This window comes from Falco cherrug, chromosome 5 (genome assembly GCF_023634085.1).
Source record: "Falco cherrug isolate bFalChe1 chromosome 5, bFalChe1.pri, whole genome shotgun sequence".
Classification (NCBI taxonomy): Eukaryota; Metazoa; Chordata; class Aves; order Falconiformes; family Falconidae; genus Falco; species Falco cherrug.
In genome coordinates this window covers 88,996,826-89,022,425 of record NC_073701.1, presented here as the reverse complement: position 1 = coordinate 89,022,425, position 25,600 = coordinate 88,996,826, and the positions used below count along the sequence as shown (strand labels likewise).

General features: G+C 35.8%; 1 protein-coding gene across 8 annotated transcripts in view; it reads left to right on the top strand.

The window, feature by feature from the left end:
• Window positions 1-25,600, top strand: part of TAFA5 (TAFA chemokine like family member 5) — a 443,592-nt gene that overhangs the window by 226,289 nt on the left and 191,703 nt on the right. For all 8 annotated transcript variants that reach the window (XR_008732599.1, XR_008732598.1, XR_008732600.1 and 5 more), the window contains one exon: window positions 20,327-20,476. Coding sequence is in view for 2 of the 8 variants with exons in the window: in XM_027815445.2 (XP_027671246.1) it covers window positions 20,327-20,476 (150 nt within the window). In the remaining 6 variants the exon portion in view is untranslated. The remainder of the gene's footprint in view (window positions 1-20,326; window positions 20,477-25,600) is intronic.

Below are 25,600 nucleotides of genomic sequence, written 5' to 3'. Positions count from 1 at the left end.
TTACTGTTCTGTTGTCTTAATATGTTATTTCTGAAGTCAACAGAAAAAAATGAGAATGAAATACTGCAGATGAAAGGAATAATTACTCATTTGGGCAATTTTTGTTAGCTCCTTTGTGTAAGTAGATTGTGTGGGGACTGAAAGTAGCAAATGCAAAATGCCAAAGAGAATTTGTTTCATGCTTCCTCATAAGGTACAAGGCAAAATGTAGACACTATTACATTTTCATTCAAACTACACCTCCAAGGCCATTTCTTCAAATCCTCATTGAACTCATTCCGAGCGATTTTCTTTTTAACCAAGGTCAGGATGGTTGTCTTGCAAAACTTTGGATGCCGTGAATGGGAATTCATAAACCCTGACATTGGGAAGCAAGGTTGCTCTTGCCCTACATTTAATAAGGAAAGAAAGTAAGATAGAAAAATGAAAGAGAGCAAGCTGCTTTGCCTGATGGTGTTAAAAGGAAGTTCTAACTTTTCTGGAATGAAAAAAAAAAAACCCCCTTGGGTTTTTTAAACAGGTCACAGTGCACTGATGATATCTCCTGTGATATTGATCATTTATATTTCCTTTAAGTGGGCATGTTACCTGCAATCGCTTGTCAGTTTTCCTTTTCTATGGTCTGTTAGTCTGTTAGTCTACCAGGTAAAATACATGCTAAATCATTTCAACTTTAAAAATAAGAACAGTTGATAGATCAGTTACTTTAAGAGATAGATGTCTAATGAACATAATGCTTTTTTTCCTACCTATCATAAATAAATCAGGTTATGTACCCTGTTGAACAGTTGTGATTTTTTAATATTTTTTTTTGATAGTACATTTAACTGCTTGGCAAGAAAACCTGTTGTTTTCAATTAAGGATAAATTATTTGAATTAAGCTGCCAGTATGAACATTTTGGAGTTGGCTCTAAAACTTGTGGTGTTTTTGTGGTGGTGACACTCTCTGGTTTTTAATAAAGATTTTAAAAAATGGTAATGTGGTTATGTGTGAATGATGGTCGTCACATCATTCAATATTACTGACCAATTACTACTAGAGAATGATTGTTTTTAGGAAGGACATAACTGTCGCAGTAGGAAAGTGTTGAATAAATATAATGTTATCAGCCTTTAGCTGAAAGTTCAATGTGCTTGTACTACAGTGGAGATATCCTAGCTCCATTTTCCATAAGGATATAGAAGTCATAAGATCAGTCTTTCTTACTGTGTGTGCTGTATTCCTTTGTTGTTGCTGCTTTGAAGATTTTAATCTCTCACAATTGATAAACTGTTGTGGTTTTTTCAGGTTCAAGGTGGGTTTTTTTCTGATTGAAGTAAATGGGTAATGAAACTGGCTCCTTAAGAGTGCATAATATGATAAGAGTACTTAGGAGTGGAAGGTGTTGGATTGTTTACTGCTACTTAAGTACAGAAAAGCTCAAGAGGGTCTTTCCAAATACTTAGTTTTCCACTTCTCTGTGGAAGCTGAATCAGAGAATATTTCATATGCTTAGAAACCTAGTTGTCTTTATTGTAACTTCAACCTGGATATAAGGAGAGAGTAGAAAATGAAAGAATTGTTTTCATTTTTCTGGAGACAGTTTTCAGATCCTTTCCCTTTGATGGCTTTGTACTTGACTATTTTTTTCTTTAAAAGATTTGTTTTAGCTGTCCCAAGGATATTTATGCATCTTATTGGGAACCTGCAAAGTTCATCTTTTCTATCTCTTCACTCAGTGATCTGTTTGCTGTCTCCAAATTTCAATGCAGCCTATCAATTGCTCTTTACTTAGTTGAAAGAGATGGTGTTGAATGTTGCATGAACAGGGTGTGTTGGGGTTTTTTTTGTTGTTGTTTTTTCTCTCTTTTTATTTTTCTTATGTTGGCTGCTCAGTAACTCTTTGGCAGCAGACAAAACTTAGTGTAACAGAAATGGCATCTTCACATCAGAAACAGGCACTCTAGAACCAGCCCTTTGCAGGGCTTTCTCCCACTTACCTCTGAACGTTGAGGGATAACCAAGTGCCTTCAGTCAGCTAAACTGCAAATATTTTCACATCTTTGTCAGCGGAGAGTATTAAGTAGGTTCTTTATAGTATTTTTTTTTTTTTTTGGCTTAAGATGACCCTTTTTGTATTAAATTACAACTGTTTTAGTGATCAAATGGCATCAATTTTAGTACAAAAAGCAAGTGAAAAGCTGTGATAGTTTTATGTAACAGACTTGCGATGTCAGGGAACCTGGCATGCTGAGCAGGAGAACTCAGCCTAATTTCTTAAAGCAGACCAGGCAGATTTCACCAAAACTATTAGGTATTTTAATATGAGGAAGAAGTAACATAAAAGAGAAGTTATTTTTTTGACACGTGTCTCATCATCAAAACAATTGCTACCCAGCTGCAGATGTTCCTACTGCTTACGGAGTTACCTAGTATGCTTAAGCTATCAATTAGGCCCTAAGCTATTCCAGAACCTTAGTACCTGCTGGGTGTGAAGCCAAGGCAAATTCAGGGAACTGGTGATATGGAACTGCATATGAGCTCCTCTTGGTGAGAACATGTGTGATATACAATAAAATGATTAAATTACAAAAAAAAGAAACAAAACCCAAAAGAACAACGAACCAAAGAAAACAATACTGAGTAATGAACTGTATTTTCTTTAACATCAGAAATTGTGTTAACATTTTGTGTAATCCCATTTTAAGCCAGTTATACTTTATTTATTTTAAATATTCATATGCAATTTTGCACAGAAGTTAGGAGAAAAAATTAGTATTAATTATAAATTTACCTTATTTTTTTTTAAGATTTTATTTTAAGATTTCTGCAGAAGCAAAGTGAACATGACTTAGTTCCCTTTCAGTAAAATAATGTTGCTTTGATAGTAACAGTAGTTAACCTGTAGATTACCCATATCTAAATATTTATTGGGTTTTTTTGGTTTTATTTTGGTTTGGTTTTTTTTTTTTTGGGGGGGGGGAGGTGGGGCAGGGGGGAGAAGATTGACTACCTTAAATGCGTAACAAACATACACACAGCAATCATGGGATTCCAAAGGAGGGTGGGCAAGGAAGAATGTCAAAGTGTTTATCATACAGCTGTGCCAAAAGTAAAGCCTGAATGAATGAGGTGGAGATTAAAGCAGTAGTCTGAGCCTGTATTCAATCACTGCAGTCACACTGTTTGCCTCTTGCATGCTGATGAAGTGTCATGAATGGTCCCATGTACTTCCATTCCAATATATTTCAGGCAGTAGTGATTATTGCTTGTACTCAGCTAAAGCTTGAAATAACTGGCAAACCCTTGCTTAGCAACAGAAGGCCTCATCTTCTCTCCTTTGGGACAACTAACTAAAAAATGTGCTGCTTCTTTTAAATGTTAAAGTTAGGAGAGGTCAATACTTTATATTCATTGCTTTCCTTGATAATTTAAAGAAGAAACCACAAATGAAAGCCTGCAAATTACTCTGTTCCATAAATAATTATTGACCGGTTTATGAAGTCCAAATCCAATTTCTTTTATCACACATTAAACTGTTCTATAGCGGGGCTACATGGCAATTTTCATAAAGGTGTTGCCTTTATATGTGCTGAGAGAATAGCAGCACTTCCTTTAAAAAAGTTCTCATAGTGTATTTTGATATGCAGTATTAAATCATTTCATGTTTGGGCTTATTTTCAGTGTTTAGACTATGGTTTTTATTTTCCAGTGAGCTCAATCTTAAAAGGAAAATGAATGCCCATTTGTTAAATAAACAACAAAATGCAGAGCATCGTTTGAGTTGTAGATCTTCAGCATGTGCACTGAAGAATTCATTAAAAAATGCAGCAACATTATTATAGTGTGAATAATATGCTGCTCTGTAGGTTTCTATTTTTGGTCACCACAAGATGGCAAAAGCAATGAACACACAAATGCAAGGACAAGTGAGTTTCATAATAATGCATTCTGCATTCACACTTTATGCACATCAAGAGAGAATCCAAGCACAGCAGGGGTGACAATCACTCCAACAGTCTTTTGAAATCAAAGTACTTCCTTGAGAATGTCTTTCCAGCACTAATTACACTCTTCTATTGTGGTTCTTACATTGTGCAAAGTAAAATGTTTACATTGTCACTGGATACAGCTCCATCACTGAAAAACTGGAAGGTAAAAGCTAATCAGATTATTAAATAGATTTATTTTCTTTTATGTTTTGTTGGTTCTACTTTTTGTTTAGAGCTGAAATATCAAAATCTGTGTCTTTTGTCACCAAGGGACTTTGGCAAAGATGCTAATTTTTCACCAGCTCCAAGGAAGCCTCTTCACTCAAGAGAGCTGTACAATGTGGAGAGGATTGGTTGCCTAGATATCTTGAGGATTTTCTCTTTTTTACTGTTGTTTTTTTTTTTTTTTTTTTTTTTCCCCCAGTTGTGTATTGATCAAACAGTAACTACTATCAATTATTTTTTCTAATAAGAGGAAAGAAAAAAAAAACACCTTGAGAAATATCTTATCCCAGGATATGGTAGGATATGATATGCATCTGTGTTGTCTTTGTGCATATGGACATGCATCTATGCATGTAAGATTATATATACAATCTCAGTAATGTCTATGAAACTCTCATTGCATAGGAGAGGGTGCAACATATCAGTTATGCAATTGTATCAAAAAAGAGAACTTTTTGGTGTAAAAAAAAAAAAGTGTTCTGACTTTATTACATTTGCTTTTTTGTGTAAAAAAAAAAAAAAAAGGGCTCTGACTTTATTGCATTTGCCTGGGTGTGCAGAGATTTATGTGAAGGGTTAAGCAACCAGTCCAGTTCTGATATTTTATTCTTGTCTTTACTGCTAGAGTTGGTGAAAAGGATAATTGGTAGGAAGTATTGTCAGATGTAAGTGGAACAGGGAACCATTAAATATTCATTGTTGAAAATGGAGCCAAATTTCCCCTTCCTTGCAATTCAAAGGCCTGGTTCTTCACTGCTTTGTGTTTATATAGCCATATACAACTGGGCCACACTGCAGGGGAAGCGGTACTGCCGACCTCTATAGAATAATGTAAGTTAGTAGCAGTATATACATTTTTGTGTGTAAGGTCTTTATGAGCAATGCATACATGTCAACTTGATGCAATATGTGTACATTAAAACATCCCTTCACAATATATGTATTTCATCCATAATTTACTCTTCTTTCCTAGTAGATGTTGTCTATAATCCATCCACAAAACATATAGAAGCACACACATGCATAAACATACATATATATGTACACATATTTATTTATATTTGCCATTTAGGCAATAATTTTACTTGTATGTTCTGGTTGGATACTACTGCAAATTTCCAGGATATCTGATTTTCTTTCAGTATTGAATATAGGCTAACAACTTTAAAGTATACACAGTTTATATTATACATTATACCCACAGGTACTATATACATACATATATATACATACATATATATATATATATATATACACTGTTTCTATAATACATGTAGTTTTATATTCTTTTAAGGAGGTTTGCATAGTCTAGAAATAGTTTATGTATGCATTATATTCCTATAAAGGTCTTTGGATCTTTTACTGAATTTGCTTTTTCAGCAGTGACCAGCTTAATTTGATTGAAGATATCAGAATTTGGGTATGAAACTGAATGGTATTGGAATAATCTTATTTCAAATCAACAAAGCAGTTCTGTTATAGCAGGTTGATGTTAGTATATGGAATTGGTAAGCAGCAGAAAAGAGAAACTGTCTACTTGAAATTGCTAGAATAGAAGCGGTGAACCAAATTCACATATTTTAAAGACTAAAGCATCAACCACCATAAGCAAGCAGTTACGCATATGACAGTATAAACACAGTGTATGCGCAGTGTGCACTAGTGTATAGTGTTACATTATTTGAATCATTTAATCATAGAATTATTTAGGTTGGAAGCGGTGTCTGGAGGTCACCTAGTCCAAAAAAAGATAGAGACCACAGAGCTGTCATACAGTTCATTCTGAAGAAGTGTGCCTTCGGCTTTGTATCTCTCTCTGCTTCCTGATCCCAGAGCACCTTTGTACAGAGCTGCTGCCATGACTTCTGGTAAATACAAAGTCAGGCAAAGTGGATGGTTCTTAAAATAGAGCTTTCATTTGGATAGGAATTCATTTGACAAATGTCCTTGGTCAGAACCACAGTTATTTAAGATGCCACACAAATTTGCTAAAGGGCTAGTGCTGGGAGTGTGGAGACTTTCTATTTTGTCGAATTTGCTGACTATGAAGTTAGTAGTAAAACTTCCATTGATTTTATTGGGAACAGGATTAGTCATTGTGCAAAGATTCATGTTGTACAGAAGATGTACAACTGTTTTCACTTAAGACTAGAGAAGGATTGTAGTTCTTTAATTCATTAGGTTTCACCAGATTAGAACAACTGAATTTTGATTAACACTACAATTCTCATGGCTTCAGCTCTGGACTACTGTGAGTTTGACGGTGGTGTAGTTTCACTGAAAACAGTGCTGTATCCTCCTGTTGACAAGAGCAAAATGGTTAGACAGTACAGAAGATATATGGCAACATCAGAAACTGGATCTTAGTCTTTTGATTGCCATTCCTGTTTTAAACCAAGACCATGTAATTGTTATTTAATGCACTCCTTCATCTTACTGATAATAACACAGTGATGGCTTTCTGTGCATGGCTCTCTTGCAATGAGGCTGGGTGATGTTCTCCATATTGCAAAAAGACTGTCGCCCTATGCTCTTTTCCTCCCCAGGACAAGACCAATATATGCATGTATGTTTGTCAACATACACAAAAATTCTGTGATGTGTAGTTACAGCTGTGATTAATCATTCAGTTTACAACCCTTAGTTGTCCCTTAGGTAATACACACTTGTATTGGCCTATTTTCTTTGGAGGTACTCTACTCAGTCTTTGGCCTAAATGATTGGATTTGTCTCAGTGTCATAATGACTCTCCCTTTAATGGTTGCTGTATAAATTCAGATTATACCTAATTAAAATAACTTTATTTTGTTTGAACCTAATACATTTTGGATTTGAAGAATTTAGACAAAAGGTTATATGGCCTTTCAGAAAACCTTTTTTAATGAAATATTTATTGCCAGCTTTTCTGTTCTGATTCCTACCAGCTTATCGTCAGTTTTCGTTCAAGCTGTTATATTGCCATTGGGAAAATTAAAAGAAGGGCAGGCCATAGGTGGTCAACATGTGTATCTTATATATGTACATGAATTGCTTGATATCGTTCAAGTTTTATTATATCTGGTGAGTGCAAACATTCATTCAATAAATCTCTCTTTGCTGCTTTCTTACTTATCCCTGTGGGATCATTCTCCTGTCCATGAATTTTATACTTTCTCCTGCCTACATACCATTACCACAGAAATGCAGTATCAGTATCACCAACCTAAACACATTAAGTATATTCACCAAAAGGAAGGCAGACAATTTTAATGCTTCTCCATAGTGTTAACAGTTTTTCTTCAGCATTTCCTCTGGATGACGATCAACATGTAGTTACACTCAATGCTCTTTAACCTGGCAGGTTTCACGTTGTCCTCTGCACTGGAGACCTTCTGGTCAGTTCTGCTTCAGTGTGACCCATGGAGTGGATCAAATCTTACATCGTTTTAGTTTCTCTTCTTAGAGACTTAGCTGATGAAAGGTGAAATATAGTTTATGATGGTTTATGGTACACTTAGTCCCAAATTTGAGAGGACAGTTTAGTGTCATCCACCAGACACATTCAGAACACTAATATTTACTACAGCCAGTATTGTGGTGATAAAGTTCTAGCAAGCAGGTGAGAACAAACAATACAAAGCATAGCTAATGCCAGACTTGGACCTGACATATATTCTTTTTTGCATATGCATTCCCTTAGAAATAGGTGGGAATTCTTCTTAAACAGGTAGTTTCTACTTCAAAATTTTTCTCTGTGTTGGACTAAAAGTCATACATTGTGAAGTAAAAATACTGCATCCATTCACTACAGTATTATAAGGAACAGTCATGGAAGGAGTGGCACACTTCACTCATAAGAGAGAAACAATAGTATGTTTATTGTATAAATCAGCCATTTAACAAAGTTTGATAGTAAATGCAACAGTGGTTTAACAAGATTTGATGGCAAGACATACCTGATTATTTACTGCACAGAGGACAGGGTAAGACAAAGCTGTCAGGGAGACCCTCCCGTTGAGTCATGAGGTTCAGAAAGGACCCCTTTGCACTATAAACTCCTCAGAGGGGAGTTTAGGTGCAGCTAGGTCTCTGGCTTGGTCAATGGTTTATATCTAAAGGATTATATGTGCACAATCAATCCTTTAATTAGCTACGATTTCAAACTTCACCATGCTATTAATCATTCACTGAGAATCTGTTGCAACAAGGAATCTCTCAGCCTTGCACAGTAACCTTGAGAGGTGTCCGTACTCAAGGGGAGATCCTGGCATGCAGCCTGCTGCCGTGCAGGAGAGCTCCATGGGCCCTGCGCTGGCCACTGTTCATGGAGTAAGAGAATGGACTTATAGCCACCTTTGCGTATCAACTACAGAAGTCAGTTTCTTTCAGACCTGGCTTGAGCTGGACTTTCATCCAGCACTGTTAGGTGGATGCGTTGTTAGAATTAGCCCCTGGCTATCATCTCATTATCTGTCTCCCCCAAATCCACTTTAAGTCTGATACAGCTATCATGACCAGACGTATCCATTGCATCCAATACAAACATCAGTGTTGGTTATAATTTGAGCACTGTCATGGAAATAAAGGTTAGATGCAGGGGGCTGGGGGACCACACCACCACTAGCAGATTTACTGATTCACTCTGTGGTGTAACAGCTGTTCTGAAGGTTCTTGGGAAGTAGCTTGTATCTTATGATCAATATGAGAAGCAGGACATTATGAATCGTCTTCAAGGTCATACAGTACAACACATCCTTCTGTGAAGTAGTACATGTGTATGCATATATGTATCTGTGTTTAAGTACACATTTTTTGTGTTTAGAAAACTGTTAACTATGGTCTAATCTATGTCTTAGGAAGTGTGTTTCAAGATGGTACATCGTGAGCAATAGTAAACTTAGCTCATCACAATGCCAAGTAAAACAGTGACAGACCTCATTTTTGTTTCTTTTTATTAAGGACCTTGATCTGAGGAAGTATTATATATTAGGCATTCATTGGGAATTGATAGCATAGTTTAACTTTTTATTAGCTAGTAAAACTGATAAGCAGTACATAAAAAGATGGACTTTGTTATAGAGGGAATAATAATAAATGTTAATGTGAAGGTTTTAAAAAGTTTATCGGTGTAAAGACTTCTTAACATTCCCTTCTATGGTATGAACACATACCTTGAAGTATTGCTTTTGTCAATATTTATGTTTGTGTCTATTTTACAGCTGCCAAGTCTAGCACAGAATGGATTTGTACACATAAGTTTTCAGCTTGTCAGTATCTTGAGATTATTTTTACATCTGGTGTGAACATACATGACATGCACCTTCTTTGAGGGTAAGCCCCTCTATATGGCATAGAGGTGAAATTATGAATGTTGTGAGTATGCAATGACTGAACACTTAGTTGTGTCAGTGGAAGACATTGTTCCTAATAAATGGACACAGGAAGAGGTATTGTGTGTGTCTCTAATCTTGAGCCCTTTAGTCATTTGTAAAGGTGGGTGTGCTGAATGTAGGTAGTCTTTGCTCACTGCACTGTCTTTGGGCAGCCTTGGATATTACGTGAGCAACTTACAACCTCTTTTGCTGTCACTCTCCTCTGGGTTGTGTAGAAGATAATCTTATCCCATAAATGGATATCTTCTTGGAGGATGAGGAATGATGATATAAAAATCATGGATTTATCCATGAAAACTTTTAGTTTCAGCATGCACCTGCTTCGTAAGTAATTTTGAGCAAAACAGAAATGGAAAATGCTGCAGTGAAGCTGACCATAGAAAATCACTCCTCCAAATCTGTAGAACAGCTGAAACAATGACCAGCATACTCATGCTTCTCTGTCACACTTGTGTAAAGCACTGTTCCCAGACAAACCCTTTATAATGAAAGCCATCATTCAAATCCATCAGTTAAGGAGCTTGGCAAGCTCACTTCCTCTAGCTGGTGCTGCAGTTTGTTATTAGTCTAACAGAAAGGTTATATTTATTTAGTATACTACATCTGTTTTTTTTAACTTGTAAGACAATGTAATTTTCTAAAACCCCAGTGATTTGCCTTTAATAGTGGGGCTCGTGCTAAACCTAGCCATGTTGTCAGCATAGCACCGAAATGAGGGACTTCATTGCTCCATGAAGTAAATGTGGAGAGGAAGGTACTGCTGAGGAATTTACACTGTTCTTGTGTGATCAGTAATGAAACTCTGAAAGCTAAAAAAGAAGATATGGCAGATGCAGCAGATACATGATATTCTGTTCTGGTCCTTATGATGTGCTTGATTTGAGAATTCGTGCTAGCGCCAGTTTAATTGAACCTATGCACCATAAACTTCCTTTACAATGACAGCAGAGAGAGAAGCACTTCAAAAGGAGCAAATTCTGCCTGTTGAACTTTTGGGACTGAGGATCCTTTGTCTGCTTAATATTTTTAGCATCAAACCCTGATTTCGGTTCATCCATAATACTTCTAATTAATGTCATAGATTACTCAGGGGGTTTATTTCTTCTCAAATGTAGACATTTAAAAGTGTTGAAATTTGTTTCCTTCTTGAATATGGTTACCATGCTACTTCAGTGTTTACTTTTGCAGTGTTAGTAAGATAAGTTTATATTTCCCTGTGGTTATGTGTGAGCTGTTCTACCTATATGTTCTCAGTAAGTGCAGTACAACAGAGTGCAAAGTCTTGAGAGACTGTATTTTGTATGGAGAATGTTTATGGACTCTTTCCAAGGAAAAAATGGCCAAAGAATGACACCAGCTACTAGTACACTTTCTCTGTTATCTGGTGATTTCAGGGTAAACCTACCATCTGGATTACCAAAAAAACCAACTGCATCACGGTGCCATCACTAGAAAGAAAATAAATATTTGTGTCATAGGCTTTTGCAACAAGTTAAAAGTAATGTTACAAGCAGTATTCAAACAAGCTTCTTTTAAAGAAATTATTTAGATCTGCTAAAAGTACAGTGGATGATTTATGTGATCAAATTTGTCCTTAAATTTCCATAATTTGATTTTTTTATTAATTCACAGGTATTTTCCATGGAAAATTTCCATCATTTGATTTTTTTTATTAATTCATAGGTATGAGTTAGCATATGGCATGCTAACAAGGCTGGATACTTAGGTAGCTGTTGTTTTCAGCTGCATATTTTGGCCACCAGGTTTTCAAACCTGCCAACAGACATGGAGTAATGACGCAGGTCTTGTTGCGTATGATATAACTTACCTCCTGGCTGATCGTAATTAGAAATTTGGGGTTGTTATTTCTGCAGTTTAAGGACTAAACCATATCAACAGGATCTATCAAAACACAATTTCAGCATGTTGAATCTCCTTTCCCACATGACCCATACTGGACCAAATTTTACCCTAAATCTGCTGTGGAACCCAGGATCTTGCAGTGCAGCTCTTGAAACCTGTAGGAAGGGCACTTGTATGATGACATTTTAAAGTCTGTGTTACTTATGTAAATAGTTTTCTAGTCATTCTGGAATAACAATCAAGTCATTCCAGAACAACACATAGTTTGACTGTAAAAAGGAAAACCTGAGAAGTTAAAAATATGGTTTACCTGTGCTGCTACATTATATCTGCTTCTGATATATGACTTTATCTGCATGTTCCTTCTGTCTGATTTCATGCTCCCTGCAGTGACATATTTTGCTAACACAACGGACTTTTCCTTCCCGACATACGGCTTCTGGTTCCAACAAATGTCAGGAGCTTTTTAGACAAACCTGTGCTTTTTATTCTTGTCTTTCTCGGGAGAAATATCAGCATCCCTCCAATAACATTTTTACCCCTATGGCTATTCTGTTTGTTTTATACACAGACTAGCTTTATTTTACATGTAGAGGCTGGTAAAGACATGGAAGGTTGTTTTTTCTTCTTTCTTTTTCTTTTGTTAACAGTTTTAAATATTTTTAGGAACGTGTTAGACAGCCACTTCCAAACTTATGCAAATAAGCACAGTTTCGTTTTAATCCTGAATTCAAGCAGTTATTTCCTTTTTGTAACCAATAGAGGCCTCCAGAGCCAATTAACTAAACCTGCGTGAAGAGGAGTGAACAGGGCACCGTCGGAGTTGCAGGTCCTTCTTGGAGGAGCCCTGTGTAGCTGAGATTTGCAGTTCACACTGACTTACACAGAGGCAGAATGTACTTAGAGAGAAAGGACTCAAATGCCTTGCCATTTCCACTTATTTTTGATAGCATTAGTTACATGATTTCCTTATTAGCAAGTTCTGCTTTTAGGTCGTTGTCCAAAAAGAGACATGGAAACTCAAAACTGGAGGCCGGCCCTGCTGTGGTGCTGCTGGGGTGCAGAGATGGGGCTGGCAGCCCAGGGGTGGCTGGCGTGGAGCCCTGGGCTGCGGGCAGGGTGTGCCAGGCAGGGACAGCAAGGCCTGTTGTAGCCCTCACTGAGGCCATGAGTATCTCTCTTAATACTGTGCTTCAGCCATGGTTTTCTTTTTCTTGCTTTTTTTGTAAAATGCAGCATATCGAATGTGTTCTTTTTGCCCTGAGACTGTATGGGAATTTGAGAAATGACATTGTTACGTCCTGAAACATGGGATCAGTATTAATTACCTTAAAACGTAGTGTACCAAATAGGAAAAAATATTTACAATTAGGTTTATATATGTAAATGCCTTGCTTTCACATTTATCTATACATCCTTGGCTTGATTTTTCAAGCCTTTTCTGGTGTGGAATTTCTCTTTGTAGCAATTCTGTTTGATAATTACCTTCAGAAACATAAATCTTGAATTTTTTTTACTGAACTTTATTTTTACATTTATTTTTCTGTTATGGTTTGAATAGTAAGATAGAAGGAAAATTATTCTTAATTATACAACAAAATATTAAGCAATTACATACAATAGCAGTATCAGGTGTAATAAGTTTGGGCATTAGTCTTATCTGTCAGAAAAAGAAATCTCAAAATGGATCCTGAACGTATCTTGAATCTCCACAGACTATTTTCTTTCCTGTGAAAGTATTTAGAAGGGTAGGATCTATCTTAATTAAAATTTACTGCTTATTTCAGAATGGAAGGGCTGGAGACTATATCCTCCTAATGTCTGTGCTGTTTATGTGCTTGAGATGGCTAAGTGGTAGTCTGAAAATTGCAATCAGATTAGTAATTACTAAGGGGACATAATGTACTGTTTCATTGCAGTGGAACTCTAAAAATACTTAAACTGACGGTTAAAAGGAAAAGGCATTCATCATATTTTTCTCCTTATTTTATTCATAAGTTTTACTTAACTGGGTTCTACAGTGAGTTTTCCTTAATAAAATGAGCACTAAAGACACATTTTTTGAGACAACTTCTTTTCTTTTATACCACTAAAATCCTAAATCGCTCCTTTTAAGACTGGGAAGCTACAGAGGTCACACAGTAAGGTTGATTGCAGCCAAATATAGCTTTGAACCTATAATGAAGAAAATCTATGGAAAGTTTTGAGAAATTTGTCTGCTGCCTTTTAGTTTACTAAGCACCTGTTGGTTACATCAGTAAATTAGGATTATGCAAATTAGTTACTTTTTGTTTCAGGCAGTGACATTGGCCCTGTCTCTACTGACAGCACAGTCATACCCTCAAGAGAAACTGGTAAAGACTATTTATTTTAAACAGGTTGTCTAACTGCACTAGCATGAAGAATTGCTTTGTGTAGTCTGTTCCTTAAACAGCTGTAATGTTTGTTTCAACAGAAAGATACAAGGTCCTAAATGATACAGGAAGCATCTTGGAAAGAACTGCTTTCAGTATCAGTGATTTTAGTAACAGAAAAGGGAAACAGTGTATTTCCATGAATATATTCTATTGAAAAATTGAAATGCCCTTGTATCGCATAAGTTAAGATTGAAGTGATGTTCTTATGTATATAGTTATTCTGAAATTGTGCTGATTCATTTCAACAGGTTTTCCCCATACTGGGTTACAGATGCTGAGCCAATTCTGGTCTGTTACTTTAGATTAAACATGTTTTTTCAGAAGCTTAGTGGGAGTTGCTCTTTCTTTTATAGTAGTTGGATTTCCACAATTTTTGCTATTGTAGCTTAAAACTGAGTGTGGTTCTTTAGAGCAAACCAATTCCTTGCCATAATCTCTCTCATTTTGAACTAAAACTGAAAAAGAAAAGGTAATAGGACTGTCTGAAATTGGATGATGTTCGGTGTAAGAGATCTTTTGGGACATTTTCTTTGAGGAAGAATATATAACATAAAAAATGATAAATTCCACTTAAATGTATGCTTTTTATTTTTTTAATTGAAAAACGTTTAAATATTGGTTGCTGAAGTTAAAGTCGAGCTGAAAATCATGAGTGACAATACATACTTAAGTTGTCCCTTATTTCAGTAAGAATTGTTGATATACAGCTCTGCTCAGGAGTTGGCATGGCTCTGTTGTCAGAAAGACTTCAATATTGTAATAGAAAACTACTGAATGTATTCCTATGATCTGATTTTGAAACAACTCCTGCATTGTGTTCACTGACAAAAGAGTATCTGAATCTAGCCAAGAATTTTAATAATATCTAAGTTGATGCATTTTGAACTAAAAGAGCTTGTGTTGCTAGGCATCAAATTGGTGATGCATGGGAAAATTGTTCACTGAAACTATAATATAAGCCTGCATGTACAATTCAGAAGTAGATTTTCTAGATGAGCATGAAGTCTAAAACCCTGGAAAGAGACGTGTATTTAGATAGAGTTTTACTTTCATTGTACCCCCAGATACCATGAGTTCATCAAATGATTTTATTTCTCTAAATGATTTTCAGGGAAAGTCTTCAGGTTTTCAGCATGCATAAATTACAAATTCATAATATCTATAACTTGCTAGTTGTAATTATTGTGGATTAGACAGATTTTATCTTCTGTTAGAGAACAGAAACATTTTCCTCCACAGAAAATTAAAATATTATCCCATGTATCCTCCATGTAATATGAAAATATTTACTATTTAAAGGTTTTCGTTATGACAGAAAACACAGATCTTTCAAAAGCTTTGTTCTATCAGCAATGGCATATGGTTGACAGGGGTCTTACTAACAAACATTAATAATGTCAATTACTTTTAAACTTTTCAGTAACACGTTTCTTTCAAGAATGTATGCACTAAAGAACTTCTTAAAAAATAATAGTTTTCCCTTGAGGTATTTATGGCAATTTCTGCAAAATATATGTACCTAAACTCACTGATTCCTACAGTTTTCCGTGAAAGTCTCGGAGAGAGCAGTTTCAGAACTGATAACAATGGCACTTGATTCAGAAAAAAAGCAAGCTAGGTGCTGAGTACAGCAATTACTCTAAACAAGTCCATGGGTACAGGCTAAAAGCTGAAAGCCTAATCCTGTTGTATTTGGAATTTTAACGATTGTGGTTTTTTTTTTTCTTTTGGCTTAGTGTGACATAATATTTTAATTCAGAATCCTGTAGTTTGCCCTTTTCCTGAAAGAATTCCATGTGTGTTTCTGGATGGGAGAGAGGGGGCATATCAGCTGGCATTTTAAGAATGTAATACGTTGTTCTGGTTGATACTCCAGAAGGCTGCGCTGCCATTCACTGAGACCTATACAGGTTAGCGAGTTGGGCAGAGGGGAACTTAATGGTGTTCCACAAAGGCAAATGTAGGGTCCAGCACCTAGAGAGGAACAACCCCACGCACCAGTACAGGCCAGGGGTGACCTGCTGGAAGGCAGCTCTGCAGAGAAGGACCCGGGAGTTCTGGTGGACAGCAAGTTGCCCATGGGCCAGCCGTGTGCCCTGGGGGCCAAGAAGGCCAAGGGGATCCTGGGGGGCATTAGGAGGAACATGGCCAGCAGGTGGAGGGAGGTGATCCTGCCCCTCTGCCCTGCCCTGCTGAGGCCACATCTGGAGCGCTGTGTCCAGTGCTGGGCTCCCCAGTTCAAGAGAGACAAGGAACTACTGGAGAGGGCCCAGCAGGGGCCTACAAAGAGGATGAGGGGACTGGAGCATCTCCCTTCTGAGGAAAGGCTGAGAGAGCTGGGGCTGTTCGGCCTGGAGAAGAGAAGACTGAGAGGGGCTCTTATCAATGCATACAAATATCTTAAGGGTGGGTGTCAAGAGGATGGGGCCAGGGTCTTCTCAGTGGTGCCCAGCGACAGGACAAGAGGCAACGGACACAAACTGCAGCACAGGGAGTTCCACCTGAATATGAGGAAGAACTTTACTTTAAAAGTGACAGAGCACTGGGACAGGCTGCCCAGAGAGGCTGTGGAATCTCCTTTTCTGGAGACATTCAAAACTCACCTGGATGCAATGCAGTGCACCCTGCTTTGGGTGAACCTGCTTTAGCAGAGGTTTCGACTAAATGATCTCCAGAGATCCCTTCCAACCCTGACCATTCTGTGATTCTGTGATTCTAAAGAGCATTAAAGAACTTGAACCTTTTCTCAGTTTAGTAACCAGATGGTGGCAACACAAAATCAAATAACTTCCAGTGAGCTCTTAATTACTAAAAGAAAGTTATAAAAGAAATATTAATAACATGTACAATATTTTTATATACATATACAATAATAGTAAAACAAAAACAACAACAAAGAAATACCCACTCATTACACACATTAGCTTGGAAAACTGGATAAGGATAACTCTGAAATAATCTTTATGCTTGGTCTATAAAATAAATTTTCTTGGAAGAAAAACTTTCAGACAAGGATAGAATGAATCTGAGTTCTCTGATGGTGCTTGCCTTTTTTTCCCCAAAGATTGCCTCATTCAGGTTAGAAGACAGTGAATTGCTTTGTGTGCTGCAAGTACATTAATATGATCTACTGAAAATATGGTGTCTTTATGATTTTCCATAGCTCTAAATCTCTCAAGTGGAAAATCTCCAGTGCAGCTCTGCCCACTGCTGCCTTGAGAATTCTTCTTTGTGCTTAGGAGGGGAGAGTGTTCAGAAGCTCACAGATGAATGGCCTTTATTGATTAATATCTTTGAAAGAGGTCACTATGTTAACTTCTCTGAAAATAAAGGGTATCCTAGTTCTTGGAACTTTGTACTTACAGGATTATATTCCTTTTGTTCCATCATTTTGTCCTTTACATTTCTAGATTAAATTGTTAAAAAGCAAAAGTAGCATACCTGTCATTTAGGTAAAGTACTCCTGTAGACTTTCTCTCTAGTTACCGAGAGACAGAGAGGATGTGCTTTACAACAGGATGACTCTCTCCGGAGATGGGCCTCCGTAACTTTAGGTAATACTTTTCATACTTTACAGCCGTCTAAAGCCCAGTGGACAGTGGATGTACACTATGTTACAGTGCTCAATATACTTGCAATCTTTGCACCCTGTGACACAATGACCAGAATTTGTCATCTATGTGGGAAGGGCTGCTGCAGCTCAATGCTAGCTTTTGATTTTCTTCTGCTATAGAAACAAGAGTGGCAACAGAGAAATGATTATTTTTTTTTAAATAATCTACATAATGTTCTAAAAATCTTTCCAATTTACCCTTATTTTTAAGAGCTGTACAAAATTCCTTGAAAGGCAGTGTGACATTACCTTTGTGTAACAATTGCTATCATTTAGATATCCTAGTTTTCAAAGTTTATTTAAAAAAAAAAAAAAGTCACTATGCCTGAAAGAAATTATCGACTCTGAACAAAATAAACAACTGAAAATAATCATAAATCCCAAATAGCCTAGTTGGCTCAAAATGATCCTATGCAGAACTAAAAGTGGAAAGATCCAAAAGCAGAAAAGACTATCTATAGATATTCTTATTGCTAGTCACTGCTTGCATTCCTTGGAAAGCTTTTTGCTTTCTACAAATAATCTTGACATAAAGCTTCGTTGTTTGTTTGTTTCTCTATACTACAGTCCTTATTTACCTTCACTGTGCTGTAACTCTGAAATGGGGGTTTATATAATGATTCACCTAGATTATATGATTCACCATATCTTTCAATGAAAGGAACAATAGTATAAAGACTTAAAGAGAGTGGACTATGTGGCAAGCCATACTCTCAGGAACATTTACACATGTCATATTTATGCTTCCACTTTTTCTTTGGTTTCCATTCAATTTCTGTTCTCAATGCAGGACCATAATCATGATGGTTCAAAAGCCTAAAGGGGTCAAGATCTAAAACTACCGCTGGTTATGTCTTTTTTACATGATCTACTAAGACAGCTGTATTCCTTGGGAACAATAAATCTCCTACAACTCAGAATGAAATATATTAGCAATGGAGGAAAAAAAAGAATGCTTTTCAGTTTTTTCCAGTTTAAGATGTTTCAGTGTAGCTGGATTGGCCTTGTCCTTATTTGGGAAACCATGTGTCCCTTTTTTCTGGCTGAATCTTTGCTTTCTAATCCAAGATTTCGGAGGAAACAAAGAAAAAAAAACAACAGTAAAGTATAAATCCTCTTATCAGTGTGCTTATCCTAAGATGTTTTTATTAACAGAGTAGATGGAAAGGAATAGAAAGCCAGGACTGACCATAGCTCATGAGTCTAGTTGCCAGCAGCCATTAAACACTACGGTGAGAATGTTCATTATCGTGACTATTATATCTGTATCTATAAATGCCTAATATATATTACTTACGTATATGTCATATATTTGCATGAATTTGTAGAGTACCTTGTTCCGTGTTGTAGTTCACTGCAGTGTACCAGTCACAGCAACATAAATTTTAGGTGGCTTAGCAGTGAACCAGTCGCAATGTTGTTGACAGCCTACAATATTTTGCTATTCTGACAGTTTCAAAACAGTATCCACGCAACAGGGAGCATCAGAAATTGGGTCTGAGAAGAATATACTGGGTAAACTTGATTCTAAATAGAAAAAAACCAAAAGCGGTATACAGAAATATCATTATGCTTTGAGACTTAAATGCCATTCATATATGTTTCAGGTTGCTTTCTGTTTGTGGTTTGTTTGGGTTTTGTAATTTTGATGTTAAAATAGATTTTAAATTTCTGCTTTTTGTCTCATTGTTCTTTTTCAATATTTCAACAACATAAAATAATTCACTGTTAATATCATTTAAACTGCATAACTTTTTTTAATAAATACAATATTGCATTTGTTCCAATCTTTTTTAAAAAAAAAACAAAATGTAGTAATCTTGTGATTTGTGGATGTATTTTTGCACATATTCATCTGGCAGTTTATCATTGCTTGTCTATAAAGACAAAGTCTATCGGAAATTATATTTACAACTGTACCATAAAATCCAGAAATTAAAAGTAATACAAAGTGATAGCTGGGACCTTTTTAAGTCTTTCTGCACACTGAAGTTCAGTCATGTATCTTTCTTGCTTGTAAAAGATAGTATTTTGGTATACTAGTAGTATACTGTTGGTTGTACCAGAGGAATCATATAATTTTAAATATATAACATTTACTTCAGGTTAATGTTCTTCATGAAATTATTTTTGCAACTTTTTTTTTTTTTTATCCCCTCTTTTAGCACAGTCCAAATTCAGAATTAGGTGGTGTGGATATTGTTAGTGTTCAGGAAAAGCTACATATATTGAAGTCAATAAAAAGCAAACAACATTACTGAGCTAGTGGGCCAGTGTCATTTTACTGTCATGTGCAGGATGGTTACATAGTAAATTTAGTAAAATAAAAAAGACCAGGTACTTCAAATATGAGTCAGGTAAAGAATGAGTTACCGTTCATTTTAGATGAAACAAGAGCCAAAGGACTGAAAATTTGGTCATACCTTGAAAGACTTTTTCTTTCAAAAACAACATGCAAAGCAGTTAAGACTTCATTATATTCATGGACATGTGGGAAGTTTTTTGTTTTCCATATACTTTATAATTTCTTTTCTGAAAGTGCATAAAGAGCACACCATTTAAATTTCATTGCTGAAAAGCAGATTGTTCCTTTACTTAGCCAACCAAAGTAACCTATGTAACCTCTGCTCTCTGGCTTTTATGGAACAATAATAATTTCTTGACAGAACCAGTTTGCAGGGTGTTCATATGTCCACCACAAAGAAAAATCGTATGTCATCTTGGTTTTATTATATCCATCAGCTGGCTGCCCATTTGTTGTGGAGTGTCTGCTGTGACAGAGGGCCATGACTCTACTCGGCTATAACAGATTGCCTGTAGTGCATTCAGTGACTCTGGTACCTGTTGCTGGTTCTTTTTCCAGGTCAACTGGCTGCAGGTACATGTGAGATTGTTACTTTGGACAGAGATAGCAGTCAGCCCCGAAGGACTATAGCCCGACAAACAGCTCGCTGTGCATGTAAAAAAGGACAGATTGCCGGTACAACAAGAGCAAGGCCAGCCTGTGTTGATGGTAAGAAGCAAAGATCTATTCAATCAGTTTCTGCCAATACAAGAGTAATGTAAACTGGTAGTGTCTCATAAAAAAATAAAACCACTATAGACAAAATTTTCATGTGTCCCAACTAGCAATGGCAATACCATTGAAATTCCCAGAAAGGGTACATTACTAACAGTATAAATATTTCAGTTACAGGTTTTTTTTAATTAGAATTTTCACTTTTGTTTTAGTGTGACATGCAGTTGAATGTTAAGGGTGTGGTGCTGTTGTATTTTGCATGTGATGATAGGATCAGCAGTGAAATGGCATTCTTTTGTCCCCTACTTTTTAATCCTTATAAGATTAAAAAAAATTCCAGAACCTCAAAGGTTTTATGACACTGGGAAGTTAATGTGACAGTGTGGTAATTAATGTTAAAAATACGAATGATACTATAGCTGGAGTATAGTATCAGAATATACCTCACATGTCCAGCGTTCCTTCCTTCCTTAAAATGATGATTCCATATGATTTACTGCAGATGCAGTGATTGCATGCAGCTGGACAACTGCTGATACACAGGGAGGCATGAAAATATTTCACTTTGAAATAATTTTTTGAGACACATGAATTTTTGTGTTACAGATAAATAAGATGTTAACAGTGAGACAATCTTCAAGACAGGTCTGCTAGTGCAAGGCTATTAGCAAGCATTCATATTAAAAATGGAATTGGAGGCATATTTAAAATAGATGATGCAAAATTGTATGTTTTGATCTAGGCTCATTTCACAAAAGTAAAAACAAGATGCTTATGTATAGAACTATAATAAATTCACAGACTGCCTTTGAATACTGACTGGTTTGAGTCCTTAGATAAAAATATTGCTGCAAACACCCTACTGTTGCCTCAGAATTTGGTCTTACTATGATTATCAAAGAAGACAGCTTAAAGGAGATTTCAAGAGCGTACCCACAAAGCTAAATATAGAACAGCGTGCACATTCTATTTTTTCATTTTTCTTTCACTGTTTTTGGTACTCTCTAAGACAGTTTCTTAGCTGTCTCTTTCATAATGTGCTACTATATCCAGTAGTTCTCTTCTTTCCTGTTTTATTGTAAAATCATAAGACTTAATTGCTTAAGAAGACAATTATTTTGTTGTGTCATTCATAGTTGTAACTTTAGCAAAAATACTTGTTAGCAATTAGAACTCTTACCAGGTTCCCAAATTAAAAAGAAGGCACAAACTAAAACTGTGATCTATAGGATTTGTTCGTGAATTAAGTTTTAAAAAGTTTTACATAGCATAAACACAATTATATAGGAAAGAATAAACAAGTGCTTTATCTTGTCTATAATCTTCTGCTTGCAAGTAAAGCTGACAGATAAATTGGCCATTGACTAACAAGTACACATCTCTGAATTTACCAGCTACGTATTTTAAAGAAATGCACTGAATTTCTCTGTACTGTTTGTATTAATTTCTAGAATAAAGTTCTTTCAAACACAGCTAAATGTTTTCTTCTGGACAGAACATGAAATTACATAAAATTAGGGCTAAGATAAGCTAGTTTTGTCTCTGATACTAAGTCAAATACTGTTGGTTAAGGGATGCAACAACCAAACAATTGGGTTTGGTTTGTTTTCTTATAAAGAATCCCATTCTCCAAACAAACAAATCCTTCCCTAAGCTTTCTTAAATAGGACATAGAGTGTGCTTTTTTGAATTTTATATATGTATATTATAGTTGATGTTCAGGACATAATTACTATTGGAGTTTTCATTTCTGGTATCAAAAAGAAAAAAGAAAAAAACCTCATTGGGTATTGGTTTTTTTTCATGCCAGTTTGCTTTTCAAAGATTTGGTTCTTATAGTCCTTTAGGTTTGTTCTTTCTATAGTCCTGATTTTAATGAGACTATTTTTGAGGTAAAGGTAGCAGAATTAGACCTTAGACCTTTAATAATTAATGCAAAGTCATTTGTGAAGGAAGCAGGCACAGTAAGTATGACCTGCTAACCTACTAACAGGAAAACATTAGCTAAGAATTGCATTACAGCTTCTGGCAAGAGAGCGTTTTGAAGAATCAGTACCAAAGCTGGTAATTTTTACAGTCTTAAAATGCATCAAGTTGTACCTGGCTACCATTTGTTCATTGTTTAATGGAAAGAAGTGCCTTAGAATATATTCAGTTATGCTGTATATTTCCTGGAGCAATGAAATGTGATTGTCAATTATTGCAGCAAAAAGAGTAAGTAATTTAAGGGCTCTTAAACCTCACAAGCATTGTCTGAGATTGTACTTGTCAACATAGCTTTTACATCAAGTCCTGAGTTGATTACCAAAATCCACTCCACTTTCCGCTGCTACATCAGCTAAGGTCCTTTCCTAAAAAATGGAAGACAGTATATAGCAGATAGATAAAACCAGGATTTTTAAAAAATGAAAATGCCGTGTTTAAGGCTTGGTCTGAGCAGAGCATGAACAACAGAGATTTTCGTGAAATGTTTCCCTACGATGGAGAGTGCTGATTTACTCTTTTTTTCCTAGCAGTCTTTAAGTATGGCAGATTGCTAATGTAATCTGAAAAAATGGCATCAATGTTCACCCTGATTTCAAGCTTGATTTAGTGTTGATTGCTTCATTCCTAGACACACAGAGTCATAATGCATATTTGGTATGTTGGGTTGTGATGTAATTTTTATTCATGAATATAGGGCTTGTGATATTATGACAGTAGTTTGCCTGCACTTTTAGTTATATTATTATTATTTACAACTAGCATTCCCTAGTCCCTTTTTTGAAATCCAATTCCATAGCAATGACCTCAGTTGCATTACTTTGATAAGATACTATATTTCAACATAGCATCTGGTTTATTACCAGAGTAATTTCCCTGTGTGTCAGTCAAGCTTCATCAGTTTTTTAAACTGGAGCCTGTGAAAGATTGGAAGGTAGCAATTATTCTCTATTTTTGTCCAGTACTTTCACTAATTTAAACTTGTTCTAAAGCAAATGACAAAAAGTCCTTCATAACAGTGTGTGTACATGTGCACTCATGGTTTGAGTTCTCTCACAACAGTTGTATCTATCTGCAAATAAAATTTGTTATGCTAAAACATTTTGTAGAGTACAAGTATATTAACCTGAGAAAAGTGGGATGAACATTTAGATGTTCAATAGATTCCAGTAATTATGTCCAATATATATTTGTAACACAAAAATAAACAGCTATTTGCTCCAGAAGACAGAAACGGTTGATGAGAGGAAAAGTGGTATGACAGAAGTGGTTTAATTGCTTGAGAAAAGTAGGATACAAATCCTGAATTTACTTACCTGAATTCTGGGATTAGGTTTTCATGTCTGGATTTGAGTTCTGGTTACTTTTATTGTCCACACAGTGCTATAAGAGATCCCAGGACATTGATCCTGATATCCAAAATCCCTAAAAATTTCCTAAATTGGGAATAGCTCAGGAAACAGAATTCAAAGTGGTCAGACAATTTATGTTGCATATCATGTAAATTATAGCTGGTTGGTTGGTGGGGGTTTTTTTTTGTTTGTTTTTCTTTTTTTTTTACTTTTTGAAGTTTTGATAAAGTTTTGGTTCTTTTGCAAGCATTTTAACAATAATATTTTTATAGACAGTATAATTTGTTCATACATTATGATTAACATGCTTTTCAGTTGGCATTGATTGATTTTATTTTACACAGAAGCTCACGATCCACAAGGAAGACATTAGTTTCAATCAATAATTCCCTACTCTTCTCATTATCTCTAGGAGTCTACAGGGAGGTGTAGGGGTCAGAACTAATGATTAATAGAATCCTAGGTCATGCACTTGAAACAAAAGTTCCTAATACCTGGAAAGCTTCATCATTCTAAAGTATCTTATCTATACTGAGGGGAAAAAAAGATTTAAAAAAGAAAAAAGAAGGACTAATGATTTTCAGAAATGGGAATTTTTGCTTTTCCATTTAGAGTATTTTATATGTTTGTTAATGTGCTATTTGTATTATTTTATCCTGGTTTTATTGCCTATAATTGCAAATGTTTCCTCACAGTAAATATTATACATTTAGCTTTGTTGCATTTAATGCATGCCAATTTAAATAAAGTAAAATGAAAAGGCAAAGCAGGATGGATATGAAATTAAAAGGACACTGAATAATACTATGTAGACATTTTGCTGGCGTGGAAGTGATATACTGTATAGTGTGGAAGATTTTAATCTAGAAGGAGAGTGGGACTATCTGGCAATGAAAATTATCAGAGGGTTGGAACACCTCTTCTGTGAAGAAAGGCTGAGAGATTTGGGGTTGTTCATCCTGGAGAGGGCTCTAGTGAGCCCTTTATAGTGGTCTTTCAATATATAAAGGGGGCTTAAAAGAAAGATAGAGAAAAACTTTTTACCAAAGTGTGTAGTGACAGGACAAAGGGAAATAATTTCAAACTAAAAGAGGGTAGATTTTGACTGGACACAAGGAAGAAATTATTTTACAATGAGGGTAGTGAGACAGGTGTGGTGGAACAGGTTGTTCCATGAACAGTGGAGAAGCTGTAGATGCCCCACCCCTGGATGCATAATGTAAGTACTTAATATTACCACTGAGTGAGAGGCCATACGGAGTAATAAAAAAATGTGTATGTGGTGGTTTAATATTTGCCAGGGAATAGTTTGACTGTGGTCATGATTTCAATTCCCAAAGAATAAAGCAGTTTTGTTTATAATCAGGGCTTTTAAACAATCCTAGAATTCATCATATTTAATGCTGTGTATCTTACTGGCAGGATGTAATAATGCAGTGCAATATTAGAATATCTTTCAAGGAACAGTATAAGTAATATTTTGGTCATTGCTTATTTACCTTTATTTTAAGTTTTAGTATAATTCCTGGAGCCTTTGCAGTCTCTTAGTGGTTTTTTGTCACAATGTATCTGAAGTGTTACAAACACTGTACACATGCTCATTTTTGAAATAACCATTGTGTACTTGTCTTATACTGTACCTTAGGACACTGATAATTCCTATCTACTCCTATTTTAAAATTTAAAGCCATTTTAAAAGAAAAAAAAAATGTGTTCTTAAATATATTCCTTTGCTGTGGCACTGGGGAAAGGAAAGCAACTATGGATTTGCCAGCACTATATT